The sequence below is a fragment of the Zonotrichia albicollis genome, chromosome 28 (assembly GCF_047830755.1).
Source record: "Zonotrichia albicollis isolate bZonAlb1 chromosome 28, bZonAlb1.hap1, whole genome shotgun sequence".
Lineage (NCBI taxonomy): Eukaryota > Metazoa > Chordata > Aves > Passeriformes > Passerellidae > Zonotrichia > Zonotrichia albicollis.
Window position 1 is genome coordinate 4,274,520 of NC_133846.1, and position 24,975 is coordinate 4,299,494.

Below are 24,975 nucleotides of genomic sequence, written 5' to 3' on the forward strand. Positions count from 1 at the left end.
GCCGCCGCCCATTCCCGGCGCCGCCGCCGCACCGGGAGCGAGCGGCGCCGCTCCCTGAGCCCGCCGGGAGGAGCGGGCGGAGCCGGCCCGGGAAGCGCCGGGAGCCGCGGCGGGAGCGGGGGAAAGCAGCGGCGGTTGGGCCGGCGAACGGCGAGGCGCGGCGCCGGGCAGGCCCCCGCGGGGTCCTTCGGCGACGGGAGCGGAGGGAGCGGGAGCGGCGGCGGCGGCGCGATGAACCTGGAGCTGCTCGGTGCGAGAACCGGAATGGGAACAGGAACGGGGAATGGGAACCGGAGAGGGAACGGGAGCGGGGAGTGAGAGCGGGGATGGGGACGGGAATAGGAACGGGGAATGGGGAGGGGGAGAGGGAGCGGGAATGGGGAAAGGGGAGCGGGAGAGGGAACCGGACTGGGAGCGGGAACGGGAGCGGGAGCAGGAAAGGAACAGGAGTGGGAGCGAGAATGGGAATGGGAACGGGAACCGGAGCGGGCACTGCGGGACCGGAGGCAGCGGGGAGGGAACGGGGGCGGGACGGCGGCACCACGAACCTGGAGCTGCCCAGTGCGAACGGGAACGGGAGCGAGGGAGGCGCGGCTGGGAATGGAATGGAAATGAGGAGGGAGCGGGGGCGGCACCGGGAGCGGGGCTGGGCTGGACCCGGCAGCGGCGGCACCGGGAATATGGGGAGGGCCGGTGCCGGTACCGGAGCGGGCTCGGCGGGGCCGCCTCTCGCTCAGCCGCCGCTTTCCCGTTCCTTCGCAGAGTCCTTCGGCCAGAACTACCCCGAGGTAACGGCGCTGCCCCCGGGCATCCCCCGAGCATCCCCCGGTGGGGGCGGCCTGAGCCGGGGCTGACCTGGGCCGGCTGGGTCTGAGTGGGTTTAATTGGGTCTGACCAGGTCTAACTGAGTCTGACCTTGTCTGGCCGGGTCTGGCCGGGTGTCACTGGGTGTCACCGTGTCTGACGGGTCCTGGCCAGGCACTGTCCCCTGCACTGTCCTGTGCTGTCCTCACGCTGTCCCCACGCTGTCCTCAAACTGTTCCGCACTCTCTCCATGCTGTCCCTGCGCTGTCCCCACACTGCCTGTGCTGTCCCCAAACTGTCCCCACACTGTCCCCATGCTGTCCCCACACTACCTGCACTGTCCCCGCACTGTCCCCATGCTGTCCCCACACTACCTGCACTGTCCCCGCACTGTCCCCACCCTGTGCCCACCCTGTCCCGTGTTCTCCCACACTGTCCCTATGCTATCCCCACGTTGTCCCCTGCTGTCCACACACTGTCCCAGTGCTGTCCCTACCCTGTCCCCTGCACTGTCCCCAAACTGTCCTGCACTCTCCCCACACTGTCCCTGCACTGTCCCCACCTTCTCCCCATGCTGACCCTACACTGTCCCAGCGCTGTCCCTACCCTGTCCACACTGTCCCCTGCACTGTCCCCAAACTGTCCCCACACTCTCCTTGCTGTCCCTACACTGTCCCCGCACTGTCCCACATTCTCCCTCACTGTCCCCATGCCATCCCCACGTTGTTCCCCGCTGTCCCAGTGCTGTCCCTACCCTGTCCCCACTGTGCCCTGCACTGTCCCCAAACTGTCCTGCACTCTCCCCACGCTGTCCCTACACTGTCCCCACCTTCTCCCCGTGCTGACCCTACACTGTCCCCGCACTGTCCCACATTCTCCCACACTGTCCCCACCCTGTCCCATGCTCTCCCACAGTGTCCCCATGCCATCCCCACACTGTCCCCACCCTGTGTCCACCCTGTCCCATGCTCTCCCACAGTGTCCCCATGCCATCCCCACGTTGTCCCCCGCTGTCCCCATGCTGTCCCCGCACTGTCCCATGCTCTCCCACACTGTCCCCATGCTATCCCCACGTTGTATCCTACACTGTCCCCGCTGTCCACACGCTGTCCCAGTGCTGTCCCCACTGTCCCCTGCACTGTCCCCAAACTGTCCTGCACTCTCCCCACGCTGTCCCCGCACTGTCCCACACTGTCCCCACACTGTCCCCACCCTGTCCCTTGCTCTCCCACAGTGTCCCCATGCCATCCCCACGTTGTCCCCCGCTGTCCCCACGCTGTCCCGGTGCTGTCCCTACCCTGTCCCCGCTGTCCCCCAGGAGGCGGACGGGACCCTGGACTGTATCAGCATGGCTCTGACGTGCACCTTCAACCGCTGGGGGACGCTGCTGGCCGTGGGCTGCAACGACGGGCGCATCGTCATCTGGGACTTCCTGACGCGCGGCATCGCCAAGATCATCAGCGCCCACATCCACCCGGTGTGCTCCCTCTGGTGAGCTGGGAATCCCTGAATTCCCTGAAATCCCAAAAACACACATCCCAGCAATCCCACATCCCAGCAATGCCACATCCACCCCGTGTGCTCCCTCTGGTGAGCAGGAATCCCAAAATTCCCTAAAATCCCACATCCACCCTGTCTGCTCCCTCTGGTGAGCTGGGATCCCTGAGTTCCCTAAAATCCCACATCCACCCGGTGTGCTCCCTCTGGTGAGCTGGGATCCCTGAATTCCCTAAAATCCCAAAAACACACATCCCAGTAATCCCACATCCACCCCGTGTGCTCCCTCTGGTGAGCTGGGAATCCCAAAATTCCCTAAAATACCAAAAACACACATCCCAGCAATCCCACCCACATCCACCCGGTGTGCTCCCTCTGGTGAGCTGGGATCCCTGAGTTCCCTAAAATCCCAAAAACACACATCCCACCAATCCCACATCCCAGCAATCCCACATCCAGCCCGTGTGCTCCCTCTGGTGAGCTGGGATCCCAAAATTCCCTAAAATCCCAAAAACCCACATTCCCTGACCCCCTATAATCTTCAAGGAATAACCTTTCTGTGCGTTCCCTGGACTCCTTTCCCCTATAACCTTTAAGGAATAACATTTTTGGGAATTAATTCCCTGATCCCCTTTCCCCCCTATAACCTTTAAGAAATAAACTTTCTGTGCATTCCCTGGGCTCCTTTTCCCCATAACCTTCAAGAAATAACCATTCTGTGCATTCCCTGACTCCCTTTCCCCCCCATAACCTTTGAAAAATACCATTTCCTGTGCGTTCCCTGCCGTGCCGCAGCTGGAGCCGCGATGGGCACAAGCTGGTCAGCGCCTCCACCGACAACATCGTGTCCCAGTGGGATGTGCTGTCCGGGGACTGTGACCAGAGGTTCCGCTTCCCCTCGCCCATCCTCAAGGTCCAGTACCACCCCCGGGACCAGTAAGTGCCCTGGGAAGGGACTGGGATGCTCCCAGTGGGGTGGAAATGGTGATTTTGGGGTTTTCTTGAGGTTTTCAAGTGGAATTGTTGGTCTGGGAGGTTGTGTTGGTTTTGGGTTTTTGGGAGGGTCAGGATGGGAGGGAGCTCTTGGAAGTCATTGTGGAAATGTGTCCTTGGGTTTAATATTCCTGCACAAACTCAGAGATGGAGAAGAAATGGTTTTTAGCTCTAGCCATGGAAACCTTTCCCAAGATCTGAATTCCTCCATCCAGCTCAGTGCTTTTTTTGCTGGAAATCCTTCTCCATGATATCCTGAATTCCTTGATCCACCTCCATGCTTTTTTTGCTCTAACCATGGAAACCCTTCCCAAAATCTGAATTCCTCCATCCAGCTCATTGCTTTTTTTGATGGAAATCCTCTGAGATATCCTGAATTCCTTGATCCACCTCCATGCTTTTTTTGCTCTAAAACCCTTCCCAAGATCTGAATTCTTCGATCCAGCTCGATGTTTTTTCGCTCTAACCATGGAAACCCTTCCTAACATCTCAATTCCTCCATCCAGTTCAGTGCTTTTTTTTGCCTGGAAATCCTTCTCTGAGATCTCCTGAATTCCTTGATCCAGCTTGATGTTTTTTAGCTCTAAACATGGAAATCCTTTTCTGAGATCTCCCAAATTTCAAGATATTCCTTGATCCAGCTTGGTGCTTTTTAGCTCTAGCCATGGAATCCCTTCCCAAAATCTGAATTCCTCAATCCAGCTTGATGTTTTTTATCTCTAACCATGGAAACCCTTCCCAAGATCTCCTGAATTCCTCCATCCAGTTCAGTGCTTTTTTTGCTGGAAATCCTTTTCCAGGATCTCCTGAATTCCTTGATTCAACTCAATGATTTTTATCTCTAACCATGGAAACCCTTCCCAAGATCTCCTCAATTCCTCCATCCAGCTCATTGCTTTTTTTGCTGGAAATCCTTCTCCATGATATCCTGAATTCCTCGATCCACCTCCATGCTTTTTTTCCTCTAGACATGGAAATCCTTTTCTGAGATCTCCCAAATTCCAAGATATTCCTTGATCCAGCTTGGTGCTTTTTAGCTCTAGCCATGGAAACCCTTCCCAAAATCTGAATTCCTCCATCCAGCTCGATGTTTTTTCGCTCTAACCATGGAAACCCTTCCTAACATCTCAATTCCTCCATCCAGCTCAGTGCTTTTTTTGATGGAAATCCTTCTCTGAGATATTCTGAATTCCTTGATCCACCTCCATGCTCTTTTTGCTCTAAAACCCTTCCCAAAATCTGAATTCCTCGATCCAGCTTGATGTTTTTTAGCTCTAACCATGGAAACCCTTCCTAACATCTCAATTCCTCCATCCAGTTCAGTGCTTTTTTTGCTGGAAATCCTTTCCCAGGATCTCCTGAATTCCTTGATTCAACTCAATGGTTTTTAGCTCTAACCATGGAAACTCTTCCAAAATCTGAATTCCTCGATCCAGCTCAGTGCTTTTTTTGCTGGAAATCCTTCTCCATGATATCCTGAATTCCTTGATCCAGCTCGATGCTCTTTTTGCTCTAACCATGGAGACCCTTCCCAAAATTCTAAATTCCTCGATCCAGCTTAGTGCTTTTTTTGCTGGAAATCCTTTTCCAGGATCTCCTGAATTCCTTGATCCACCTCCATGCTTTTTTTGCTCTAACCATGGAAACCCTTCCCAAGATCTGAATTCCTTGATCCAGCTCGATCTTTTTTATCTCTAACCATGGAAACCCTTCCCAAAATCTGAATTCCTCAATCCAGCTCAATGTTTTTTAGCTCTAGCTGTGGAAACCCTTTGCAAAATCTGAATTCCTTGATCCACCTCCATGCTTTTTTTGCTCTAACCATGGAAACCCTTCCCAAGATCTCCTCAATTCCTCCATCCAGCTCAATGCTTTTTTTGCTGGAAATCCTCTGAGATATCCTGAATTCCTCGATCCAGCTCGATGTTTTTTTAGTTCTAGCCATGGAATCCCCTCCCAGAGGAGCAGGAATTCCCAGCTGTGCTGCCGTTTCAGGAACAGGGTGCTGGTGTGCCCCATGAAGTCGGCGCCGGTGATGCTGACGCTGTCGGACTCCAAGCACGTGGTGCTGCCCGTGGACGACGACTCCGACCTCAACGTGGTGGCGTCGTTCGACCGCCGCGGGGAATACATCTACACTGGCAATGCCAAGGGCAAGGTCAGCCCCTGCCCGGCCCCCCGGGCACCCCTGGCAGCCCCCAGGGCAGGGCCAGGCCGGGCAGCGGCGGGAATGCCCGCTGGGAATGGGGGGGGTCGGGGTTTGGGGGGTGGCACTGGGTGCCCAGGGTGGGGATTGGGCATCTCGAGGGGTGAGGGGCACAGGGAGGGGTTTGGGGAGCAGTGAGGGGTTTGGGGAGCAGGGAGGGGCACAGGGAGGGGTTTGGGGAGCTGAGATGGGTTTGGGGAGGAGTGAGGGGAACAGGGAGGGATTTGGGGCACAGGGAGGGGTTTGGGGAGCCAGAATGGGTTTGAGGAGGAGTGAGGGGCACAAGGAGGGGTTTGGGGAGCTGAGATGGGTTTGGGGAGCAGTGAGGGGCAAAGATTTGGGTTTGGGAAACAGTCACAGGTTTAGGTTTGGGAACAGGGATGGGTTTGAGGAACAGGTGAGGGGCACAGGGAGGGGTTTGGGGAGCCAGAATGGGTTTGGGGAGCAGTGAGGGGTGTGGAGAGGGGTTTGGGGAGCAGTGAGGGGCACAGGGAGGGATTTGGGGAGTTGAGATGGGTTTGGGGAGGAGTAAGGGGAACAGGGAGGGATTTGGGGCACAGGGAGGGCTTTGGGGAGCAGTGAGGGGCAGAGGGAGGAGTGAGGGGCGTGGAGAGGGGTTTGGGGAGCCAGAATGGGTTTGGGGAGCAGTGAGGAGCACAGGGAGGGGTTTGGGGTATAGGGAGGGGCACAAGGAGGGATTTGGGGCACAGGGAGGGGTTTGGGGCACAAGGAGGAGTTTGGGGAGCAGTGAGGGGCATGGAGAGGGGTTTGGGGCACAGGGAGGGGTTTGGGGAACAGAGACAGTCACTAGTTTAGGTTTGGGAACAGGGATGGGTTTGAGGAACAGGTGAGGGGCACAGGGAAAGGTTTGGGGAGCATTGAGGGGCACAGGGAGGGGTTTGGGGAGCCAGAATGGGTTTGGGGAGCAATGAGGGGTGTGGAGAGGGGTTTGGGGCACAGGGAGGGGTTTGGGGAGCATTGAGGGGCAAAGGTTTGGGTTTGGGAACGGGGATGGATTTGGAGAACAGGTGAGGGGCAAACAGGTGAGGGGCACAGGGAAGTGTTTGGGGAGCATTGGGGGGCACAGGGAGGGGTTTGGGGTACAGGGAGGGGTTTGGGGTATAGGGAGGGACACAAGGAGGGATTTGGGGCACAGGGAGGGGTTTGGGGAGCAGTGAGGGGCACACAGAGGGGTTTGGGAAACAGTCACAGGTTTAGGTTTGGGAACAGGGATGGATTTGGAGAACAGGTGAGGGGCACAGGGAAAGGTTTGGGGAGCATTGAGGGGCACAGGGAGGGGTTTGGGGTACAGGGAGGGGTTTGGGGAGCAGTGAGGGGCACAGGGAGGAGTGAGGGGTGTGGAGAGGGGTTTGGGGAGCCAGAATGGGTTTGGGGAGCATTGAGGGGCACGGGGAGGAGTTTGGGGAACAGAGACAGTCACAGGTTTAGGTTTGGGAACAGGGATGGGTTTGAGGAACAGGTGAGGGGCATGGGGAGAGATTTGGGGAGCAGGAATGGATTTGGGGCACAGGAATAGATTTGAGGAACAGGTGAGGTGCACATGGAGGAGTTTGGGGAGTAGGGACAGGCACAGGAATGGGTTTGAGGAACAGGAATAGATTTGGGAGAAAAGTGAGGGGTACAGGGATGGATTTGGGGATCAATGAGGAGCACAGGGAGGGATTTGGGGAACAGGAATGGATTTGGGGCACAGGGATGAGTTTGAGGAAGAGGAATAGATTTGGGGAACAGGTGAGGTGCACAGGGATGGGTTTGGGGAACAGGGACTGGCACAGGGATGGGTTTGGGGAACAGGAATAGATTTGGGGGAAAGGTGAGAGGTGCAGGGATGCATTTGGGGAGCAGGAATGGGTTTGGGGAACAGGTGAAGGGCACAGGTTTGAGTTTGGGAACAAGGATGAGTTTGGGGAACAGGAATGGATTTGGGAGAAAAGTGAGGGGTACAGGGATGGATTTGGGGATCAATGAGGAGCACAGGGAGGGATTTGGGGCACAGGGATGAGTTTGAGGAACAGGAATAGATTTGGGGAACAGGTGAGATGCACAGGGATGGGTTTGGGGAACAGGGACAGGCACAGGGATGGGTTTGGGGAACAGGTGAGGGATTGCTTGAGGATCCTGGAGTTTTCCAGCTTCAGGGATTCTGGGATTTTTGGTTCTGACCCATTTTTGGGATGTTTCCCTGGCCGTTCTGTCTCAGCAGCTCCTGCAGTGTCCCCGGGTGGGCTCCCAGGGTTCTGTTGCAGGTGAAGCCACTGATTGTTCTCTGTCTGCTCAATCTTCAGATCTTGGTCTTAAAAACAGACACTCAGGATCTTGTTGCTTCCTTCAGAGTGACCACAGGGACCAGCAACACCACGGCCATTAAATCCATCGAGTTCGCCCGCAAAGGGAGGTGAGCGCCCCGGGGGGACCCCAAAACTGCAGAGAGCTCCTCAAACCCCCCCCAGTTCTCCCACAGGACGGGATTTGTAATTGATTGATTGATGATCGATTGGTTTTTCATTGATCTGTCCCCGTTTTGGTGCAGCTGTTTCCTGATCAACACGGCCGACCGCATCATCCGCGTGTACGACGGGCGGGAGATCCTGACCTGCGGCCGCGACGGCGAACCCGAGCCCATGCAGAAACTGCAGGACCTGGTCAACAGGTGGGGACAGCCTGGGGACAGGGCTGGGGACAGCCTGGGGACAGGGCAGGACATGGGGACAGCCTGGGACAGGGCAGGGCTTGGGAACAGCCTGGGGACAGGGCTGGGGACAGGGCAGGGCTTGGGGGCAGGGCAGGGATATGGGGACAGTGAGCCCGAGCACATGCAGAAGCTGCAGGACCTGGTCAACAGGTGGGGACAGCTGGGGACAGCCTGGGACAGCCTGGGGACAGAGCTGGGCATGGGGACAGGGCAGGGATATGGGGACAGTGAGCCTGAGCCCATGCAGAAGCTGCAGGACCTGGTTAACAGGTGGGGACAGGACAGGGCTTGGGGACAGCTGGGGACAGGGCAGGGATGTGGGGACAGTGAGCCCGAGCTTATGCAGAAACTGCAGGACCTGGTCAACAGGTGGGGACAGCTGGGGACAGGGCTGGGCTTGGGGACAGCCTGGGGACAGGGCAGGGATGTGGGGACAGTGAGCCCGAGCTTATGCAGAAACTGCAGGACCTGGTCAACAGGTGGGGACAGCTGGGGACAGGGCTGGGCTTGGGGACAGCCTGGGACAGATTTGGGGCATGGGGATGGGTTTGGGAAAGAATCTGAAGAACAGAAAAGCTAAAACACAAACTACAAAGCTTAAAAATAAATAATAAAAAAAACCACAAAAAAAACTCCTTAAATATAAAATCAGCCCAGAATCTGAAAACCACAAAAGCTAAACCTCAAGGCATTCTCATCCCTGTTTCCCTGGCTGCAGGACCCCCTGGAAGAAGTGCTGCTTCTCGGGGGACGGCGAGTACATCGTGGCGGGCTCGGCGCGGCAGCACGCGCTCTACATCTGGGAGAAGAGCATCGGCAACCTGGTGAAGATCCTGCACGGAACCCGCGGGGAGCTGCTCCTGGACGTGGCAGTGAGCACATCCCCAGCCCCTGGGGAGATCCCTGGGAGGTGGGAATGCAGCTGGCACAATTCCTCATGTTTGCTAATTAAGGGGTTTGTTTGGTCTCCTCGTTGATTGCAGTGGCACCCGGTGCGGCCGATCATCGCCTCCATCTCCAGCGGGGTGGTTTCCATCTGGGCTCAGAACCAAGTGGTGAGTGAGGCTTTGGGCTCATTCCCTTGGGAATAGGGTCTGGAAATTTTGGCTGTGCCATCCCTGGAAGTGTCCCAGGAAATTTGGAGCAACCTGGGATAGGGAATAGTGTGGAGCTGGTGATCCCTGCCAACCCAAACCAGTCCAGGATTTAATGTTTCAGAAGCAAGAGGTGAGTGAGGCTTTGGGCTCATTCCCTTGGGAATAGGGAAATTTTTGGCTGTGCCATCCCTGGAAGTGTCCCAGGAAATTTGGAGCAACCTGGGATAGGGAGAAGTGTGGAGCTGATGATCCCTTCCAAAGCATTCCAGGATTTAATGGGCTCAGAACCAAGTGGTGAGTGAGGGTTTGGGGGCATTCCCCTGGGAATAGGGTCTGGAAGGGGTTTGTCCAGAGAAATTTTGGCTGTTCCATCCCTGGAAGTGTCCCAGGCAATTTGGAGCAACCTGGGATAGGGAGAAGTTTGGAGCTTCCAACTCAAAGCATTCCAGGATTTCATGGTTCAGAACCAAGTGGTGAGTGAGGCTTTGGGCTCATTCCCCTGGGAATAGGGTCTAGAAGGGGTTTGTCCATGGAAATTTTGGCTGTTCCATCCCTCGGACTGTCCCAGGAAATTTGGAGCAACCTGGGATAGGGAGAAGTGTGGAGCTTCCAACCCAAAGCATTCCAGGATTTAATGGCTCAGAACCAAGTGGTGAGTGAGGGTTTGGGCTCATTCCCTTGGGAATAGGGTCTGGAAATTTTGGCTGTTTCATCCTTGGAAGTGTCCCAAGTAGGGTCTGGAATGGGCTTGTCCAGAGAAATTTTGGCTGTGCCATCCCTGGAAGTGTCCCAGGAAATTTGGAGCAACCTGGAATAGGGAAAAGTGTGGAGCTGGTGATCCCTTCCAACACAAACCAGTCCAGGATTTCATGGGTTCAGAACCAAGTGCTGAGTCAGAGTTTGGGCTCATTCCCTTGGGAACAGGGTCTGGAATAGGGAAATTTTGGCTGTTCCATCCCTGGGACTGTCCCAGGAAATTTGGAGCAACCTGGGATAGGGAATAGTGTGGAGCTGGTGATCCCTTCCAACCCAAACCAGTCCAGGATTTAACCAAGTGGTGAATCAGAGTTTGGGCTCATTCCCTTGGGAATAGGGTCTGGAATAGGGAAATTTTGGCTGTGCCATCCCTGGAAGTGTCCCAGGAAATTTGGAGCAACCTGGGATAGGGAAAAGTGTGGAGCTGGTGATCCCTTCCAACACAAACCAGTCCAGGATTTCATGGGCTCAGAACCAAGTGCTGAGTCAGAGTTTGGGGTCATTCCCTTGGGAATAGGGTCTGGAATAGGGAAATTTTGGCTGTTCCATCCTTGGAAGTGTCCCAGGAAATTTGGAGCAATTTGGGATAGGGAAAAGTGTGGAGCTGGTGATCCCTTCCAAACCAGTCCAGGATTTAATGGGCTCAAAACCAAGTGGTGAGTGAGGCTTTGGGGTCATTCCCTTGGGAACAGGGTCTGGAATGGGCTTGTCCAGGGAAATTTTGGCTGTGCCATCCCTGGAAGTGTCCCAGGAAATTTGGAGCAACCTGGGATAGGGAGGAGTGTGGAGCTGGTGATCCCTTCCAACCCAAACCAGTCCAGGATTTAACCAAGTGCTGAGTCAGAGTTTGGGCTCATTCCCTTGGGAACAGGGTCTGGAATAGGGAAATTTTGGCTGTTCCATCCCTGGAAGTGTCCCAGGAAATTTGGAGCAATTTGGGATAGGGAGAAGTGTGGAGCTGGTGATCCCTTCCAACCCAAAGCATTCCAGGATTTCATGGTTCAGAACCAAGTGCTGAGTCAGAGTTTGGGGTCATTCCCTTGGGAATAGGGTCTGGAAATTTTGGCTGTTTCATCCTTGGAAGTGTCCCAGGCAATTTGGAGCAACCTGAAATAGGGAAAAGTGTGGAGCTGGTGATCCCTTCCAACACAAAGCATTCCAGGATTTCATGGGCTCAGAACCAAGTGGTGAGTGAGGCTTTGGGCTCATTCCCTTGGGAACAGGGTCTGGAATAGGGAAATTTTGGCTGTTCCATCCTTGGAAGTGTCCCAGGAAATTTGGAGCAATTTGGGATAGGGAGAAGTTTGGAGCTTCCAACTCAAAGCATTCCAGGATTTAATGGCTCAGAACCAAGTGCTGAGTCAGAGTTTGGGGTCATTCCCTTGGGAACAGGGTCTGGAAATTTTGGCTGTTCCATCCCTGGAAGTGTCCCAGGAAATTTGGAGCAACCTGGGATAGGGAAAAGTGTGGAGCTGGTGATCCCTTCCAACCCAAAGCATTCCAGGATTTCATGGGTTTGGAACCAAGTGCTGAGTGAGGGTTTGGGGTCATTCCCTTGGGAACAGGGTCTGGAATAGGGAAATTTTGGCTGTTCCATCCTTGGAAGTGTCCCAAGTAGGGTCTGGAATGGGCTTGTCCAGGGAAATTTTGGCTGTGCCATCCCTGGAAGTGTCCCAGGAAATTTGGAGCAACCTGGGATAGGGAAAAGTTTGAGTGGAGCTTCCAACTCAAAGCATTCCAGGTTCCCTGTGCTGGTTTGGGTGGGATTTTGGGAATAAATCCATCCCTGGGAGGGGCTGGGATGGAATTCCCAAAGGAGCTGTGGCTGCTCCATCCCTGGGAGCGTCCCAGACCAGGTTGGACAATGGATAAAATGGAAAAAAATGGATAAAAATGGATAAAAATGGATAAAAATGGATAAAAATGGATAAAAATGGATAAAAAGGCACCCTGGGATAGTGGGAATTTTCCCTGCCCATGGGATGGGATTTAAGCTCCCTTCCCACCCAAACCCACCTGGAAATCCATAATTCCATAATTTCCCCTGGAATCAATTTTTTCATGTGTTGAAATCCTTGAAAAATTCCCATTCCATCACATTTTTGGGCTCTCCTGCTTCATTTTAATTTGGAATTTCAAGCTCAAAGCTCCAGCTTAGCTTTGGGTTCATCCTTAAATTCCATCCCAGGGACATTTTCTGTGGAATTGTTCCCTCCTTTAATTCCACGAGTGATCCAGGTGGATGTGTATTCTTTGATTTTTTATGGGATTTTCCTCAATTTTTAATTGTATTTCAACAAGATTGCAAATCCACAAAATAAATCAAGTTGGAAAAAGATCCCCAATTCCAGCCATTCCCAACTTTCTTCTTCACCCATCTATATTTTAAATCCCTCCAGGATTTAATTCCTCAAAATTTCAGGAATTCAATGCTGGTTTTTTTATATTAAAACTGCTTTTTTGTTATTTTTTTCAGGAAAACTGGAGTGCTTTCGCCCCTGATTTCAAGGAGTTGGATGAAAATGTGGAATATGAGGAGAGGGAATCAGAATTTGATATTGAGGATGAGGATAAGAGCGAGCCAGAGCAGACAGGTGCTGCCCCAAAAATTCTCCAAAAAATTCCCAAAAAGTTCTCAAAAAATTCCCCAAAAAATCTCAAAAATTCCCAAAAAATTCCCCCAAAAAAATCTCAAAAATTCCCAAAAAATTCCCCCCAAAAAATCTCATAAATTCCCCAAAAACATCTCAAAAATTCCCCAAAAATTCCCCCAAAAAATCTCAAAAATTCCCAAAAAATTCTCCAAAAAAAATCTCAAAAATTCCCAAAAAATTCCCCCCCAAAAAATCTCAAAAATTCCCAAAAAATTCCCCCCAAAAAATCTCAAAAATTCCCCAAAAAGTTCTCAAAAAATTCCCCAAAAAATTCCACCAAAAAATCTCAAAAATTCCCAAAAAATTCCCCAAAAAATCTCAAAAATTCCCAAAAAATTCCCCCCCAAAAAATCTCAAAAATTCCCCCCCAAAAAATTTCAAAAATTCCCAAAAAATTCCCCCCAAAAAAATCGCAAAAATTCCCAAAAATTCCCAAAAAATTCCCCAAAAAAATCTCAAAAATTCCCAAAAAATTCCCCCCAAAAATCTCAAAAATTCCCCCAAAAATCTCAAAAATTCCCAAAAAATTCCCAAAAAAATCTCAAAAATTCCCCCAAAAAATCTCAAAAATTCCCAAAAAATTCCCCCAAAAAATCTCAAAAATTCCCAAAAATTCCCCCAAAAAATCTCAAAAATTCCAAAAAAATTCCCCAAAAAAATCTCAAAAATTCCCAAAAACTCCCCCAAAAATCTCAAAAATTCCCAAAAAAAAATCTCAAAAATTCCCCAAAAAAATCTCAAAAAATCCCAAAAAATTCCCCCCAAAAAATTTCAAAAATTCCCAAAAAATTCCCCCCAAAAAATCTGAAAAGTTCCCAAAAAATTCCCCAAAAAATCTCAAAAATTCCCAAAAAATTCCCCCAAAAAATCTCCAAAATTCCCCAAAAAGTTCTCAAAAAATTCCCAAAATATCCCCGGAAATTCTCAACCTCCCTGGGATCCTCCCTGGCCACGTGGTGGTGCCCAAAATCCAGGAGAAAAAAAATTAAAATCCTGGAATATGAAAAATAATTGAAATGAGAATTATTCCTCATTAATGCTTCCTATAAAAGCACTTCCCATAATTTAATTAATTGGATTTTAGCAATGTTTTAATATTAATTATTTTAGGTTTTTTTCTGCTTTAAAAGGAAATATTTTAGGTTTGTTTTCTGCTTTAATATGAATAATTTTAGGCTTGTTTTTTTAATAATAGGAAATATTTTAGATTTATTTTTTACTTTAATAGGAAATATTTAAGATTGTTTTCTGCTTTAATATGAATAATTTTAGACATGTTTTGTGCAATAATAGGAAATATTTTAGATTTGTTTTTTTGCTTTAATAGGAAATATTTAAGTTTGTTTTCTGCTTTAATTTGAATTATTTTAGGCATGTTTTGTGCAGTAATAGGAAATGTTTTTTGCTTTAATAGGAAATATTTAAGTTTGCTTTGTGCTTTAATATGAATAATTTTAGGCTGGTTTTTTTAATAATAGGAAATATTTTAGATTTATTTTTTACTTTAATAGGAAATATTTAAGTTTGCTTTGTGCTTTAATTTGAATTATTTTAGGCTTATTTTGTCCAATAACAGGGAATATTTTAGATTTGTTTTTTGCTTTAATAGAAAATATTTAAGTTTGCTTTGTGCTTTAATATGAATAATTTTAGGCTGGTTTTTTTAATAATAGGAAATATTTTAGATTTATTTTTTGCTTTAATAGGAAATATTTAAGTTTGCTTTGTGCTTTAATTTGAATTATTTTAGGCTTATTTTGTCCAATAACAGGGAATATTTTAGATTTGTTTTTTGCTTTAATAGAAAATATTTAAGTTTGCTTTGTGCTTTAATATGAATAATTTTAGGCTGGTTTTTTGCAATAATAGGAAATATTTTAGATTTGTTTTTTTGCTTTAATAGGAAATATTTAAGTTTGCTTTGTGCTTTAATATGAATAATTTTAGGCTTTTTTTGTCCCATAATACGAAATATTTTAGATTTGTTTTTTTGTTTTAATAGGAAATATTTAAGTTTGTTTTCTGCTTTAATATGAATAATTTTAGGCTTGTTTTGTGCAATAATAAGAAATATTTTAGATTTTTTTTTTGCTTTAATAGGAAATATTTAAGTTTGTTTTCTGCTTTGATATGAATAATTTAGCCTTGTTTTTTATTATAATAGGAAATATTTTAGATTTATTTTTTGCTTTAATAGGAAATATTTAAGTTTGTTTTCTGCTTTAATTTGAATTATTTTAGGCTCGTTTTGTGCCACAGTAGGAAATATTTCAGTGGGGTTTTTTGGGGTTTTTTCCTGCTGGGACAGGAAATTCTCCAGGGTATTTTCTGCTGTCCCAGGTGTTTTTCCCACCTGTAATTCCCATTTTCCCTGGTCCCAGGTGCAGATGCTGCAGAGGATGAGGAGGTGGACGTGACCAGCGTGGATCCCATCGCCGCCTTCTGCAGCAGGTGGAGAGACACCCTGAGCCTGGAACTCGTTAATGAGCACTAATTAACCTCCACAGAGCCTTCCCTTTATGCCCCACAACATTCCCTTTAAACATTCCTTTTACGAAACCAAACGTTCCCTTTTTAAACCACAGCATTCCCTTTAAACATTCCCGTCCCAAACCCAAAATTCCTGTTAGAAATCCCAAAATTCCCATTCCCAAATGCCAAATTCAATCCCACACCCCATTCCAAACCTCATTCCAAACCCCAACATTCCCATTCCAAACCCAAAATTCCCATCCCAAACCCCAAAATTCCCGTCCCAAACCTCAAAATTCCCATCCCAAACCCCACCATCCCCATCCCAAACCTTAAAATACCTCTCCCAAACCCCAAAACTCCCATCCCAAACCCGAAACTCCCATTCCAAACCCGAAACTCCCATTCCAAACCCAAAATCCCCATCCCAAACCCCGCCATCTCCATCCCAAACCCAAAATTCCCATCCCAAACCTCAAAACTCCCATCCCAAACCCCGCCATCTCCATCCCAAGCTGCACCATCCCCATCCCAAACCCCACCCTGCCTGTCCCTACTCCCCCAAACCCCAAAACTCCCATCCCAAAACTCCCATCCCAAACCGCAAAACTCCCATCCCAAACCCAAAATTCCCATCCCAACCCCAAAACTCCCATCCCAAACCCCAAACCTCCCATCCCAAACCCCACCGTCCCCATCCCAAGCCCCAAAACCCCCATCCCAAACCCCACCATCCCCACCCCAAACCTCAAAACTCCCATCCCAAACCCTATTCCAAGCCCAAATTTCCTCTCCCAAACCCCACCATCCTCATCCCAAACCCCAAAACCCTCATCCCAAACCCCGAAACTCCCATCCCAAACCCCAAAATTCCTATTCCAAAAATCCCATTCTAAACCCCACCTTCCCCATCCCAAACCCCAAAATTCCCATCCCAAACCCCAAAATTCCCATCCCAACCCCAGATTTCCTGTTCCAAACCCCACCATCCTCATCCCAAACCCCAAAACCCCCATCCCAAACCCCAACCCCCCACCCCAGCCGCTCTGTCCATGCCCCCGCAGTGACGAGGAGCTGGAGGACGCGCGGGCGCTGCTGTACCTGCCCATCGCCCCCGAGGTGGAGGATCCTGAGGAGAACCCCTATGGGCCCCCGCCCGAGGCCCTGCCCGGGGCGCTGCCCGACGACGCCCTGGGCCCCGACAAGAAGCGGCCCGGCTCCTCGGACGGGCCCCAGAACCCCAAGAAAAAACCCAAAACCACCACCATCGAGCTGCAGGGAGTCCCCAATGACGGTGGGTGCGAGGGAGGAGGGGGTTGGGGTGATTGGGATCTGATCCCGAGGGGTTTGGGGCGTTTGGAGGGATCCAATCCCGAGGATTTTGGGGCATTTGGAGGGAACTGATCCTGAGGGGTTTGGGGTTTTGAGAGGGATCTGATCCTGAGGTATTTGGGGTTTTGATGGGGAGTCTGATCCTGAGGGATTTGGGGCATTTGGAGGGATCCAATCCCAAGGGTTTTGGGGCATTTGGAGAGGTCTGATCCTGAGGGGTTTGGGGTGTTGGGAGGGATCCAATCCTAAGGGTTTTAGGATGTTGGGAGGGATCTGATCCTGAGGGGTTTGGGGTTTTGAGAGGGGTCTGATCCTGAGATATTTGGGGTTTTGGGAGGGATCTGATCCTGAGGGGTTTGGGGTGATTGGGATCTGTTCCCAGGGGTTTTGGGGTTTTAGGAGGGATCTGATCCCAAGGGGTTTGAGGTTTTGGGAGGGATCCGATCCCTAGGGTTTTGGGATGTTGGAAGGGGTCTGATCCCGAGAGATTTGGGGTTTGGGAGGGATCTGATCCCAGGGGTTTTATGGCATTGAGAGGGATCCAGTCCCAAGGATTTTGGGGCATTTGGAGGGAACTGATCCCGAGGGGTTTGGGGTTTTGGGAGGGAATCTGATCCTGAGGGGTTTGGGGTGTTGGGGGGTTGATCCTGAGGGGTTTGGGATTTTGGGAGGGGTCTGTTTCCAGGGGTTTTGGAAGGGATCTGATCCCAAGGATTTTGGGGCATTGGGAGGGATCTGATCTTGAGGGGTTTGGGGTGTTGGGATCTGATCCCAGGGGTTTTATGGCATTGAGAAGGATCCAATCCCAAGGATTTTGGGGCATTTGGAGGGGTCTGATCCCGAGGGGGTTTGGGGTTTTGAGAGGGGTCTGATCCCGAGATATTTGGGGTTTTGGGAGGGAATCTGATCCCGAGGGGTTTGGGATTTTGGGAGGGGTCTGTTTCCAGGGGTTTTGAAAGGGATCTGATCCTGAGGGGTTTGAGGTTTTGGGAGGGATCCAATCCCAAGGTTTTTAGGTTATTGGGAGGCATCTGATCTAGGATTTCACAGTTTTGGGGCATTGGGAGGGATCTGATCCCAAGGATTTTGGGAGGGGTCTGATTTTTGGGGTTTTGGGTATTAGGAGGGGTCTGATCCCAACATTTCAGGGTTTTTGGGTATATTGGTAGGGATCCAATCCCAAGGGTTTTGGGACAGGTCTGATCTTTAGGGTTTTTGGGTATTAGGAGGGGTCTGATCTCAACATTTCAGGGTTTTTGGGTATTGGTAGGGATCCAATCCCAAGGTTTTTAGGTTATTGGGAGGGATCTGATGAGGATTTCAGGGTTTTTGGGTATTGGTATGGATCTAATCCCAAGGGTTTAGATCTACAGGATTTTTGGGGTATTAGGAGGGGTCTGATCTCAACATTTCAGGGTTTTTGGGTATTGGTATGGATCTAATCCCAAGGGTTTGGGGTGTTGGGAGGGATCCAATCTCAAGGTTTTTAGGTTGTTGGGAGGCATCTGATCTAGAATTTCACAGTTTTGGGGCATTTGGAGGGATCTGATCCCAATGGTTTTGGGGTGTTGGGAGAGATCTGGTCAGGATTTCAGGGTTTTTGGGTATTGGTATGGATCCAATCCCAAGGGTTTAGATATTTAGGATTTTTTGGGTATTAGGAGGGGTCTAATCTCAACATTTCAGGGTTTATTTCAGGGTTTATTTCAGGGTATTGGTAGGGATCTGATGAGGATTTCAGGGTTTTTGGGTATTGGTAGGGATCCAATCCCAAGGGTTTAGATCTTTAGTATTTTTTGGGTATTAGGAGGGGATCTAATCCCAACATTTCAGCCTTTTAACTCACCCCAAACCCTGAATTTCCCCCCATTTTCCCCTCACCCAGAGGTGCACCCGCTGCTGGGCGTGAAGGGCGACGGTAAATCCAAGAAGAAGCAGGCGGGCAGGCCCAAAGGATCAAAAGGTAAAGACAAAGATTCTCCATTTAAACCGAAACTCTACAAAGGGGACAGAGGGGCTTTGCCTCTGGAAGGAGCGGCCAAGGGCAAAGTGCAGGCGGAGCTGGGCCAGCCCCTGACAGGTAAGGACGGTGTCATGTGGTAGTGTGTTGTTAAGTTTCTTGTGTTATTCCCCCAATTTATGTATTGTTTCCCCCTATTATGTGTAAAATGGTTTCGTCCCCCCAGTTTTTCCCGCCAGTGCTAGCCTGTCAGCTAAGTTGCTATAGCAACCGCTATTCATAGTTGCCGATGTGTAATTGCTCCTCCCCTGGTTTCCCTTATCAGTGAAAGTTGTTTCCTCCTTGGGCCCAGTCAATCACTCCCTTTCTCCTCCCAGGTTTCGAGAACCTTCTCCTCTCTAGAGATGGTGGCTGGCTGGGGTCCCAGGACACCTCCTTTACCTTTTGATTATTGGTCTCCATAGAGTGTCAGTTCTGTGAAATTCATCCCCTCACCTTTCCCGGTTGGCTCCGCCTGTACCCACCCCCCTCCTTTATAATCCTGCTTTCACCCCCTATGAAAAAAACTTTTTCCCGGTTGGTTTCCCGGTGTTTGGATCCCGCAACACCTTCAATAAACCGATGTTTAACCCCCGGGAAATGGTCAGCTCCGTTCCACCCCTATACCAGCGGTGTGAGCCAGTCCACAGCCAGCACAGTCCGAGGCCCTCAGACGCCGAAGGGCGCTGGCCAGGAATGGCAGAGGGGCGTCGGCCTTTCGCCCTCAGTGAGCCGGACTCTAAACTTCGGGCCACATATGCCCCCCTCTGCACCCCTCCTTTATAATCCTGTTTCACCCCCTATGAAAAAAAACTTTTTCCCGGTTGGTTTCCCGGTGTTTGGATCCGGCATCACCTTCAATAAACCGATGTTTAACCCCCGGGAAATGGTCAGCTCCGTTCCTCCCCAATCCCAGCGGAGTGAGCCAGTCCGCAGCCAGCACAGCCCGAGGCCCTCAGACACCCAAGGGTGCAGGCCAGGAATTGCAGAGGGGCGTCGGCCTTTGGCCCTCAGCAGCCGGACTCTAAACTTCGGGCCACTTATGTTCTCCTCAGCAGTGTCACCCCATGGTGGCTTTGCTTTGTCACCCCCTCACCCTCAGAGCCCCCCAAATCCCTCCCTCCCCGCTCAGCTTGGAGGCAAAATTTGCTTTTTTTGGTGTTTTTTGAATGAGAAATTGGGATAAAATCGAGTTCTGCGCATGGGAAAATGAATGGGGTGATTTGTGTGTGCTGGGTGTTTGTGGTGTTGAGGTGGCGCTAAATTCAATTTATTTTGGTTGGTTTGATGGCGTTAATTTTTTCCCCTCAGATCCTGCAGAAATCAGGAAATGGGGAAAATGAAGGATTCCACAATTTTGTGGTGGTCCTAAATTCAAATTATTTTAATTGGTTTAATTCTTTCCCTCAGCTCCTGCAGAAATCAGGAAATATTTTAGTTGATATTAATAAATTCAAATTATTTTGATTGGTTTGATGGCGTTAATTTTTTCCCTCAGATCCTGCAGAAGTCAGGAAATATTTTGGGGGAAAAATGAAGGATTCCACAGTTTTGTGGTGTTGAGGTGGCGCTAAATTCAAATTATTTTGATTGGTTTAATGGCGTTAATTTTTTTCCCTCAGATCCTGCAGAAATCAGGAAATATTTTGGGGAAAAATGAAGGATTCCACAGTTTTGTGGTGGCCCTAAATTCAAATTATTTTGATTGGTTTGATGGCGTTAATTTTTTCCCTCAGATCCTGCATTTCCCATTTTTTTATACATTTCCCATTTTTTTCCCTCCATTTCCCCCTGCATTTCCCATTTTCCTCTGCATTTCCATTTTCCCCCTACATTTCCCATTTTTTTATACATTTCCCATTTTCTATACATTTCCCATTTTTTTCTCTCCATTTCCCCCTGCATCTCCCATTTTTTATATATATTTCCCTTTTCTTTATACATTTCCCATTTTTTCCCTCCATTTCCTATTTCCCCCTGCATCTCCCATTTTTTTATATACATTTCCCATTTTTTTATACATTCCCCATTTTTTAAATACATTTCCCGTTTTTTCCTCTCCATTTCCCATTTTCCCCTGCATTTCCATTTTTCCCCTACATTTCCCATTTTTTAATACATTTCCCATTTTTTTCTCTCCATTTCCCCCTGCATTTCCCATTTTCCTCTGCATTTCCATTTTTCCCCTACATTTCCCATTTTTTTATACATTTCCCATTTTCTATACATTTGCCATTTTTTCCCCTCCATTTCCCCCTGCATCTCCCATTTTTTATATATATTTCCCTTTTCTTTATACATTTCCCATTTTTTCCCTCCATTTCCTATTTCCCCCTGCATCTCCCATTTTTTTATACATTTCCCATTTTTTTATACATTCCCCATTTTTTAAATACATTTCCCATTTTTTCCTCTCCATTTCCCATTTTCCCCTGCATTTCCATTTTTCCCCTACATTTCCCATTTTTTAATACATTTCCCATTTTTTCCCTTCATTTCCCCCTGCATTTCCCATTTTCCTCTGCATTTCCATTTTTCCCCTACATTTCCCTTTTTTTTATACATTTCCCATTTTTTACACATTTCCCATTTTTCCCCTCCATTTCCCCCTGCATTTCCCATTTTCCCCCTTCATTTTCATTTCCCATTTCCCCCTGCATCTCCCATTTTTTATATTTCCCATTTTTTTATACATTTCCCATTTTTTTCCCCTCCATTTCCCCCTGCACTTCCCATTTTTCCCTACATTTCCCATTTTTTTGCCTGCATTTCCCTTTTTTTCTACATTCCCCATTTTTTTATACATTTCCCATTTTTTTCCTCCATTTCCCCCTACACTTCCCATTTCCCCCTGCATCTCCCATTTTTTATATACATTTCCTATTTTTTTTCCCTCCATTTCCCCCTGCATTTCCCATTTTTTTTACACATTTCCCATTTTTTTCTCTCCATTTCCCCCTGCATTTCCCATTTCCCCCCTTCATTTTAATTTCCCATTTCCCCCTGCATCTCCCATTTTTTAATATACATTTCCCATTTTTATATACATTTCCCATTTTATGTTTTTTTTATATATATATATGTATTCCCAATGTATATTTTTATATACATTTCCCCATTTTTTTACACATTTCCCATTTTTTTCCCTCCATTTCCCCCTGCATTTCCCATTTTCCTCTGCATTTCCATTTTTCCCCTACATTTCCCATTTTTTGTATACATTTCCCATTTTCTTTATACATTTCCCATTTTTTTTATACATTTCCCATTTTTATATACATTCCCCATTTTTTCCTCTCCATTTCCCATTTTCCCCCTTCATTTTCATTTCCCATTTCCCCCTGCATCTCCCATTTTTTATATACATTTCCTATTTTTTTATACATTTCCCATTTCCCCCTGCATTTCCATTTTTCCCCTACATTTCCCATTTTTTTCCCTCCATTTCCCCCTGCATTTCCCATTTCCCCCTGCATTTCCCATTTTTTATATATATTTCCCATTTTTATACATTTCCCATTTTTTTCCCTCCATTTCCCATTTCCCCCTGCATTTCCCATTTTCCCATTTTGCCCTTCATTTTCATTTCCCATTTCTCCCTGCACTTCCCATTTCCCCCTGCATCTCCCATTTTCATATATACATTTCCCATTTTCTTTATACATTCCCCATTTTTTATATACATCTCCCATTTTTTATATACATTTCCCATTTTTTTCCACATTCCCCATTTTTCCCCTGCTCCCCCCGTTGCTCTCTCAGCGTTTCGGATCCTCTCGGTGCCGCCCTCACCCGCCCTTCTCTGCTCTCTCCAGCAGGCGGCGCCATCTCCGAGCTGCTATGAAGATTCCCCTCCCTCCCTTCTCCTTTCCTCCCTCGGTGGAAAATTCTGGAATTCCCAGGCAGGACTGGCACAGACTGAATTCCAAGGATTTCAGGGAGTGGATTTGGGGGCAGGAATGACTCTGCAAGAGGGAGCAGCTCCAGCTGGGAATTTTTGGGGACAAATCCCCGTCCCAAAAGTGACCTGAGCCCCTTCCCTGCCCACTCCAGAGCCTCTCTCCACCTTTTATCTCCCAAAATTTCTCAGCATTCCTGGATGGAAGAACAGCCCGAAGTGTGAGTTTGGATTCCTGACTGACTCCTGCCTCCTTTTCCAGCTGGGAATTCCTAAATCTCCGAGCCTGGCTTTTCCCAGGGCAGAGCTGCTGATCAGGAATTTCCAATTGAAATTTGGAAATTTCCAATGGAAATTGAAATTTCCAATTCCTGAGGCCCCTCTGGAATCTGCTTTGGTTTTGTGTTTGTTTTTCCAGTGGCAGAAGGAGCAGCTTTAGATAAAAAAAAAGTAATTTTCCAATGTTTTTTTTTTTTTTCCCAGCCTGTGATTCCCAAAGCTCTTCCTGTCCTTTCCAATGGTTTTGTTCTTTCTCTTCCCTGGGAATTCCTCCTTCAGGAATATCCAGGCTCCTCCTTGATAAAACAAAAATCAATTTTTTTGTCAGAACTGAAGCAGAACTTTCCCAAAGGTTTCCATTTTTCCCACTTCTGGGTTAAAATAAAATCTGGGAGATCATTCCCAATTTTTTATTCCTTCAGGAATTCCTGTAGGAATGGGAATGGCATTTCCCTGTCCAGCACTCACAGCCTGGCTCTTATCCCACACCAACATCCTGATCAAAGGAAATTTCATTCCTAAATCCCTTTTTTTTCCCTCCAGACTTTGGAGTTTCGTTGCTCTCAGTGTTCCCCCAGGTGGAATTATTGGGATTATCAGGAGCTGTTTAATTAAATTAATTAAATAAATTAAATTTAATTAAATTAAATTTCCTGCAGACACAAAAAGCAGGAAGGAAAACGACAAATTTGCAGCCAGAGCCGTGCAGGTGTAAAAATGAGGAAGAGAGAAAACATTTGGAAATGAGAGGTTTTGAAATTTTTCAAAACTTGATGTTTTTCATTCCCAGCTTTGGGGACATTTGGGGAAATTTTATGACCACGAGTGTAAAATTCCTTTTTATTTTTGGTTCTTTTTGCTTGTGGGGTGACTCTGCTGTGCCAAACCCACCAAATTAAAAATGCCCAGGCCAAGGTTGTGCAGGTTGGGTGAAAGCATTGGATGCCCCCAAACTCAGCTTCCCCTCTGTACAGTGTAAATGCCTTTGTTTATCCCCTTCTTTCATTTCCTGCTTTATTCCCATCCTTATTTTATTTCCCAGTTTGTTTCCATCCTAATTTTCTGTCCTGATTATTCCCATCCTAATTTTATTTCCTACTTTATTCCCATCCTTATTTTATTTTATTTTATTTTATTTTATTTTATTTTATTTTATTTTATTTTATTTTTTTATTTTATTTTACTTTATTTTATTTCCTGGCTATTCCCATCCTTATTTTATTTTATTTTATTTTATTTTATTTTATTTTATTTTATTTTATTTTATTTTATTTTATTTTATTTTACTTTATTTTATTTCCTGGCTATTCCCATCTTTATTTTATTTTATTTTATTTTATTTTATTTTATTTTATTTTATTTTATTTCCTGCCTTATTCCCATCTCTGTTTTATTTCTCACTTTATTACCATCTTTATTTTATTTGTGATTCATTCCCATCCTTATTTTATTTTATTTCCTGGTTATTCCCATCCTTATTTTATTTTATTTCCTGATTATTCCTGTCTTTATTTTATTGTATTTCCTGCTTTGTTCCCATCCTTATTTTAATTTCTTTCTTGCTTTGTTCCCATCCTTATTTTATTTTCTTTCCTGCTTTATTCCCATCCTTATTCTCTTTCCTAGTTTATTCCCATCCTTATTTTATTTCCTGGTTATTCCCATCCTTATTTTATTTTATTTTATTTTATTTTATTTTATTTTATTTTATTTTATTTCCTGATTTATTCCCTGGTTTTGTACAATATTGGAGCAGCTCCTGCAGCGGTGGTGGTTCTGTGTTTGTAAATAAAGAGGTTCCTTCCATTTCCTAAAACCCACAGGTAAATCTTGGCTTTTTCATGGAAAAGTTGGGGATTTCTGTCGTGTTGGAATTTGTAAATCTTTCAAACACGCCGTGTTTGGGGTTTTTAGGGTATTTTTTGTTGGTTTTAGTGAAGGGAGAGGAGTAAAACCAAACCCAGGGAATGTCCCAGGCCAGGCTGGACGAGGTTTGGAGCACCCTGGGGTGGTGGAATGGGTGGGATTTGAGGTCCCTTCCCACCCAAACCAATCTGGAATTCCCAGATCCCTCGGAGCTGGGAGGGGAGGGCGGCTCCAGGCGGGATTGGGGGTGGAAAATCCTCCTGGAGCTTTGGGAATTGCTCAGTTCAGTTTGAGGAGTGTGAGGAAGGGAAATGGATCTGGATGTCCATTGCAAGCAGAGGAACTCGGCAAACCCAAATCCCTGTGGGAATCCAGGGATGCCCATCAGGACATTCTGATTATGGGATGC

At 47.7% G+C, this 24,975-nt stretch overlaps 1 protein-coding gene across 2 annotated transcripts; it reads left to right on the forward strand.

Moving 5' to 3' along the window:
* RBBP5 (RB binding protein 5, histone lysine methyltransferase complex subunit) lies at positions 1 to 24,536 on the forward strand. Of its 2 annotated transcripts, none has more exons than XM_074527912.1 (14): positions 1 to 250; positions 763 to 788; positions 2,123 to 2,295; positions 3,097 to 3,237; positions 5,290 to 5,452; positions 7,807 to 7,916; positions 8,052 to 8,171; positions 8,932 to 9,085; positions 9,197 to 9,268; positions 12,543 to 12,660; positions 15,102 to 15,171; positions 16,257 to 16,486; positions 18,410 to 18,604; positions 22,342 to 24,536. In XM_074527912.1, the coding sequence occupies exons 1-14, from the start codon at positions 232 to 234 to the stop codon at positions 22,365 to 22,367; spliced, it is 1,617 nt and encodes a 538-aa protein (XP_074384013.1). In that variant the 5' UTR covers positions 1 to 231; the 3' UTR covers positions 22,368 to 24,536. The 2 variants fall into 2 exon arrangements, with proteins under 2 accessions (XP_074384013.1, XP_074384012.1); XM_074527911.1 differs by having other exon boundaries at positions 2 to 250; positions 22,339 to 24,534.
* Positions 24,537 to 24,975: the final 439 nt, after the last annotated feature.

Coding starts and splice junctions, on each gene's coding strand:
- RBBP5 (XM_074527911.1), top strand. Junction 12,661..15,101: donor GAGCGAGCCAGAGCAGACAG/GTGCTGCCCCAA, acceptor CCCTGGTCCCAG/GTGCAGATGCTGCAGAGGAT. Junction 15,172..16,256: donor ATCGCCGCCTTCTGCAGCAG/GTGGAGAGACAC, acceptor ATGCCCCCGCAG/TGACGAGGAGCTGGAGGACG.